We start from the raw sequence: 7,482 nt of genomic DNA, 5'->3' as shown, positions 1-7,482 counted from the left end.
TGTGGGACGCATGGCACGTAAAGATGCACAAGCATTTATTAATATCTGCCAGAAATCATCCTATCCAGGCCAATTTATGCAGAGATGCAACAAGAAAACACACCCAAATGTGGATTATTATTATTATTATTATTATTATTATTATTATTATTATTATTATTATTATTATTATTATTATTATTATTATTATTATTATTATTATTATTATTATTATTATTATTATTATTATTATTATTATTATTATTATTATTATTGTTGTTGTTGTTGTTGTTATTGTTATTATTATTATTAATTTATTTATTTAGTTCCCTATTTGGATATTAGAATGAAAAAAATGTGAAGATAATTTAAAGGAATCCAAATCCAGAGGGAAACAAAAACAAAAGTGAAACAACAAATGAAGAAATTAATCTTATTCTGACCTTAAAACCTTTTCTGTACTTGTTTTAAATAACTTGTAAATAAAATGTTTTAAATAAAATATAATGAACGGAAGCAATCGTAATTTAGGGCTTAAATAAAAATCTCCAAGCTAATTTATTATATATGAAAAATAAAAATGTATGTATCAACTTGTTGTTTACTTTGTTAACAATAAAACAATCTTCCTTACGCTTTCTCTGCTTAATACACACCCAAATCAAATATTTTTTAACTGTAATACTAAGTAATTTCGATACAATTTATTTAAGTAAAATTATTATTTATTTTTGTCTTCGGAGACATGAAGAGATCTAAAGATGAATTCCTGCAGTAACTCCTCCCACCAGCAGAGGGCAGGAGACGCTCTGAAGTGTCGATCAGCAGACTGCTGACTCATTCCGGGTAACACAAATCAACAGATCCATCAATAACAACAGCCTCTGATCTGAACATACAAATCAAACTTAGCTTTTAAATCTATGAAATAACAAATAAATGGATTCTTTTAGCTGTTTTTTTATTTAAAAAAATAAATAAATAAAAGCAACAAGAGACATCTGTGTTAAGACTAATTATGTTATTTGTTTCTTTTATTTCAGGTTGAACCGCCAACATTTCTACCCTACAGCAGAAGACAGACAAGCTTCTTCATTCCATCCTCACAGTTAAACATGGTGGTGGCAGTGTTATTCTGAGGGGAGGCCTTTCTCTATTTGATTCAAAATCAAAGGTAATAACACCATTATGCCATCAGTTAAATTCAGCTCTGCTGTAATGAAACGGCTCCCTGTTGGAATCTAAATGACACTAAAATGAACTGAATTGGAGTGAACTGAACAAAATTAAAATGAAATGAGCTTAATACAAATGAACTAATTAACATTGATTTAATAATTTAACTGGATTCAGCTGAACTGGAATAACTGAATTGAATCCAACTAAACTGAATTGAATTAAACTGAATTGAACTAAACTGAATGAACTGTGCTGAAGTGAATTGAACTGACTAATGTGGACTAAACTGAATCTTACTGAATTGAAAGGAATCAAACTGAACTGTAATTAATTGAAATGAATAAAAAACACAAATTGAATTGAAATTCATTGTACTGAACTGAACTGAAGTGAATTGATTGGAACTAAACTGAATCGTAATGAAATGAATTCAACTAAACTGAATTAAATGTAACCAGATACTGACCTCATGTTAAACATCTGGCCTGTGTGTCTAATACTTCTTTGCATTTGCTTTTGGTAAAATAAGTAAATTAATAATTTAAATGGGTGTGACATGGAGTTCACTGCATCATGTTGTCAACAACTGAAACATATTTTAAAGTTTTTTTTTATTGCTTGTTATGTAAAAATGAATATTAAAAGCATGAAGGCAGCATTTCGGAGCTTTATTTTTATTTATTTTTTTTATCTGTCTGTGTGTTTTCGTGTGAACTGGATGAACCCGCAGTACCAGTCCGTGTCTCACTGTTAGTGTCTCACTACAGTCACGTGCGCGCAGTTATTGTCCTCATAATGGCCGACTTTCAGCTTTTGTGCTGCAGTTTATGCAGATGAAGGCTAAAATAAGAAGATCTCTCTTTGTCAGCGCGGATCTCTTGCAACAGAAGCGTCTCTGTTAGAGAATAAAGGTCCGTCAGAAAACGCGCTGCCTGGCACTCACAGTGACACTGACAGAAAGGGAGCGGCTCTGATCTGCAGACCGGTTTTATTTCCGGGGTTTGAACATGAAAAACGAGACGGATCATCTCCAATCGACTCATTTTCAAATTTAGAAACGTCTCTGCGTCGCCTCCTCCTGCTGCCCGGCATGAAATATGACCAAAATTATTCCTGAAATTCATCCAATCAGAAGCCATGACGTCACATAGCCACATCAACGCCCATCCAATCAGACGCTTTGCCACGCCCAGAGCCCATCCTGCACAGTCATGGTGCTCGCTCCGGATGCAGTTGTCATGGAGATGGGAGAGAGCTCGGCGTCCGCTGCGGGCGCTGTTACCATGGAGACCTCGGGCTCGGCGGAGCGGGCAGAACCGGACCGGATCGGCGTCCCGGCGGTCCGGAACAGAAACTACCGGGTGCTGATCGTGATCGGAGAGATTCCCACAGACTTTCACCTGGAAGCGGCGCGGAGTCAGATCACAGGAGGTGAGACAAAGAAAAACCGAACCGCTTCACTCTGACTGGGCTGTTCAAAGTGTGGGTCGAGGGCCCTTTCCTGGCCCCTGGAACTTTGATGTGGGTGATATTTAGGCCGGTCGCAATAAGCAATAAATCAATGAATTGCATGATAAATTAAAACTATTAATAATTTCCATTTGCATGATTTATTGTTTTTCTCTTTTCTCTCTACCAAAAACTGGATGAAAAGTTTTCAGTTTGGTGTTTTGGTCTCAACTAGCACTTTTTTGAAGACTACTTTTGTTTACAGAAACTTTATAATTCATTGTACATGTTGTTAGGATATTTAAAATGTCTTCCAAGTTTAGGGTTAAATGTTTGTTAGACTTCAAATTTCACTTATCTTTGAGAAATGCTTCCAATCAGTCAATCAAACATTTTTTATTGGTATAGCACATTTCAGCAGCAAGGCATTTCAAAGTGCTTTACATCATCATCATCATCATCATCATCATCATCATCATCATCATCATCATCATCATCATCATCATCTTCATCTTCATCTTCATCATCATCATCATCATCATCATCATCATCATCATCATCATCATCATCATCATCATCATCATCATCATCATCTTCATCTTCATCTTCATCATAATTCTTATTATTTCACTTGAAAATGGGCTCAAAACAACAATATTATCATTTATCTCAATAACTTCTGGGACAATTTATCATCCAGCAAAGTTTGTTACCATGACAGGCCTAGAAATATTGGAATAATAATAAAGGAACTTGTTAAGTAAAATACCAAATAATTTACAACAAAAATGATTTTGCATTTCAAGTCAGAAAAGCTATATGAACCACAGACTATTTCCAGATTTCAGTATTTTAAAAAATACATATTGGAGATGTACATTTTAGCTTATTATTTTTTGAAATAAAAACAAAATACTGTAACTCAAAAATGTACAGATTTATGCCTCAAACCTGAAATGTGAATATGACCACTTCTATTTATTTCTGTTTGTTTTTTCCTCTGTATCAGGTCTGCTTTCCTGGAATGTCGACCTGTCTGTCTGCGACCTGAATAAGGAGCTACAGCTGTTCAGGGACAGACACACCGCTCAGTTTTCTCCTCAGGTCAAAGGTCAGACTCAGTTCATCAATCATTTTGCAGAAGCTTTGAGTGGCAGCAGGACTTCCTGGTGTGTAAAGCCATGTGTATGTGTGCGTGTGTTTGTGTGTGTGTGTGTGTGTGTGGGTGTGGGTGTGCGTGTGTGTGTGTGTGTGTGTGGGTGTGGGTGTGCGTGTGTGTGTGTGTGTGTGTGTGGGTTGTGATCAGTCTGGATGGACAGAATACGAGTGGAGTTTTGTCTAAAACACATTTCTGCTGCTTTGTAAAAATTAATTAATCAGCCGCTTAACTCGTATATGCCTTGGACCGGCCCTGCATATAGATAATAGTTTTGGTAAGATTTTACGGATTCTATTTTATAATTTTTCCTTCTGTGAGTTGCTCTTATTGACGCTGATTTAAAATAACTCAGGGAGTGTTTCTGAGTGTTTGGCAGAGGAACATTTCTGAAAGGTCAACGTGGAGAAGCGATCAGGAAGTGCTTTTAATCTGAAAGGTCAGCCCTCAGATGTGGTTCAGAGGGGGTTTAAATCCCCCCAGCTCGTTTGTATTTACCTTTTGGAAAGCGGCCTCTGTTTCTGCCCGTCACACTCCGGCTCCCAACGCCGTGCCATGAATACTAACGCAGCGGCTGGTGGGGGCAGCGCCGCCAACATGGCCGACAAACCCAGACACAAAGAGCAGAGAGAGAGGAAACCAGCTCCACCACTAACTGATCACATCCACTTAACTTAACACAACAACAGAGGCTTATCTTTGATTTTTCATGCAAGTTTTCTAAGTTAAATCAGCTGATTATTTATGCTAATTTCTGACTGACTACATTGTTTCTTTTTAAACATTAAAACTATTTTCATCTGTTTTCACCTGAAGATCTGAGAAAATGAAAAGAAACTGCAGACAGGAACTGAGCAACATGAAAATCCACTTATCAATTAATGTAAAGAATATAAATAAATTTACATGAAAAAAATGAATTTGCTTTAAATCGTAGTCACCTGGAAATATACAATTTCATGAAATGCAGAAGTGTTTTTTTCATTATTTATTAATGTGCCATATATTTATATTTATGTTTATTTTTTATTAATTCAATCTTTTTGTTTATGACCAGTTTAAATAAGATGTTTTCTTTTTTTAAAAAGCTTTATTTTGCATTCACAAGCATATGTTTTTATTCTAAGGCACATTCATATTAAAATATATTCAGGTTGAAATAATGTTCTAAGGCTTTTCACTCATTTTTACTGGGCCCTTTTTTATGTGGAGTGTTTCTGTAATTATGTGTAAAATCATGACACCTCTAAATATAACTCAATCAGAAAAAACATGCAGATGATCAAATGAGGGGAGTGTGGGACGAATGTTGCAGAATTATGAACAATGTGTGAATTTACACACAAAAGTTGTGATGAATTAATTGTCAGATGGAAAGTATAATCAAAATCAAGAAGTTTATAAATTTAGATACTTACAAATGAAGAGACCTGACAGTAAAACAAAATATTGTAAAATTGATCAGACAGGAAAATAAAAGATTTCTGTCAGCAGTTGATTTAAATTTACTAGCAGAATGTGTAGAGGATTTAACAGCAGCAACACGTCTAAAATATGCAGAGATATTATCAAACTATTGCATATTATAAGTTAAGAGATTATTTAGTTTACAATATTCTTATTGCATTTTTTTCTGACTTGTTATATCAGCTGAAATCACTATCAATTTAGTCAGCACACCACTTTCCATGAAAATGGAGCTTATATGCTAAAAATAAATCATTTTTCAAGATGGCCACAATTTTTAAGACTTTTCAATCAAACAGTTTCCCATTTTTATGACTTGGATGAACTTTATGCCACGTCATATGTTTTCCACTATGGTCATATATTGCTACCTGAACTGGTTCAATTGCCAATTGCTATCAAAAGCTCTCCTTTATTATACTCTGCTGTAGGGGTTCCCAAAGTAGGGGTCGGGAGCCCCGGGGAGGCCGCAAAACACTAACTGGGCGGTTCTGAATGATTTTCAGAATCATAGTGATGCGACTCCTGAAGTGTATAGGGCCAAAAGAGACAATATTAAAGACATAGCTACATTAAAATATCATTAAATGTCTCTTTAAAAACTGTATACTAATACGGATCTTTGTTAATCTTAAGATTATTCATATTTATTTTTAAATAAGTAGAAGGAAACATTATACATATATTTTTAGGTGGTTGCTAGCCTCTGGCAGTGTTATTTTGGGGTCACAGGCTGAGAAATTTGGGAACCACTGCTGCACAACAAACAGGAAGTCAGCCATCTTGGATTGAATTTGATTTGCTGACCCTGTTTTGGCCATATGTAGCCTCCGCATTTGATCCAACTCATCCTTGAGGTTTGGATCAATCGGCTTCAAATCTGGTCCGAACGATCTTAAGGGATAGAGCAGTAAAATTTAAACAAGTGGTGAGTTTTTGAGCATGCTAACGGGGTGTGGCCAGACCTCGGACTTCAACTACACACCACCAATTACAGACCTCATCAATCGAGGTCTGTAAATGGTTCTCAGCTGGTGACATCACTGTTTCCTTGGTGAACGATGAGGCACACAGACAGGCTACATAAAAGATCTCCTTTCTCCCCAAGAGAGGAGGAAGAGGAGGATGAATGAACCTGTCACCCACACAGCGAGATTAACAGAGGCCCAGTGGAGCGGCTTTGCCGATTGATAACTGGTGAAACATAACCGGGTGGAATCAGAGACCCTCCGGGGAAACAGGGGCCATTAACGCTACGAAGATCTGGCATACAAATATCATCTGAAACCACATATCTGAGGGATTAATGTACATATGTATCAGCTGGGTTTTATTTTGATAATATTAATATTGAAAAACAATTAAAACAGTTAAAAAATGTTGAAGTTTGTCAAAATTTGTTTATTTAATCTTCAAATTCATTTTGTTTAGAGAAAAACTTGTTTCCTCTTGACAGAACTTACCGGTTCTGTTATGCTGCTCTTGGTGGTTACCATAGCAACCTGCAACTGACAGCTCCTCCCCCCTTTTCTGTTGCCGTCAGTAACCGTGGTGTGTTTTCTTTACATTTCTTATTTTATCTTAACACATATTTTAATTACATACAGTAACTTTGTCATGTTTTGTTTGTTTTTAACTTTAGCTTAGTTTAAGTTTTAAACACTGCCAACTGCTCATTGCTCCGCAGTTTGTTTAGGGACGTTTATTATTTAATGAATACAGAAAGAAGACGATGGACTGATGTTGATCACCAATGGTCATATCTTGTAAAATCATTAAAACTAAAAAATCACATCTCTGTAGTTTCATGTCATATTATTTAATAATATTTTTTGGGTCTGAAGTAAATTAGTTTACATTTTGTCCTTTTTTTTCTAAAACTTTGAAATCAACATTTGAACAAAATGGTTGAAATGTTGATTACTTCAGCTACAAAATAACTAAATGATAAAAGTGATTTTTTTTTTTAGGTGATTTGTGTTGTGTGTTGATTTATTTGGTCTGACCACCTAATTTTCTAAACTGAATTCACTAAAACTATTCAGTCTTTTCCCGGAATCCCACTTTAAGAGCTTCAACATTCCCTTAAAGGGGAAAAGGGCACAGAAGACTATCTAAAGTAATAGAGAAGTGACAGTAATGTAATACTGCAGACACAGCATAACAGTTACAACTCATGTAATGTCATTTTTGCCTGGTCTTTATGTCATTTTCTCTCAGTGGGGAGATTTAATTTTGTGTTACTGAGCCAA

The 7,482-nt window shown here is 35.5% G+C and overlaps 1 protein-coding gene across 1 annotated transcript in view; it reads left to right on the top strand.

Annotated features, from left to right (window-relative positions):
- The first annotated feature begins 2,348 nt into the window (after window positions 1-2,348).
- Window positions 2,349-7,482, top strand: part of map1aa (microtubule-associated protein 1Aa) — a 31,887-nt gene continuing 26,753 nt past the window's right edge. The window contains exons 1-2 of the mRNA XM_044105678.1: window positions 2,349-2,589; window positions 3,617-3,718. Of these exons, the coding sequence (XP_043961613.1) occupies window positions 2,370-2,589; window positions 3,617-3,718 (322 nt within the window). The 5' untranslated portion in view covers window positions 2,349-2,369. The remainder of the gene's footprint in view (window positions 2,590-3,616; window positions 3,719-7,482) is intronic.

The sequence above is a fragment of the Gambusia affinis genome, linkage group LG02, assembly GCF_019740435.1.
Source record: "Gambusia affinis linkage group LG02, SWU_Gaff_1.0, whole genome shotgun sequence".
NCBI lineage: Eukaryota > Metazoa > Chordata > Actinopteri > Cyprinodontiformes > Poeciliidae > Gambusia > Gambusia affinis.
This window is presented reverse-complemented; position numbering and strand designations above follow the sequence as displayed.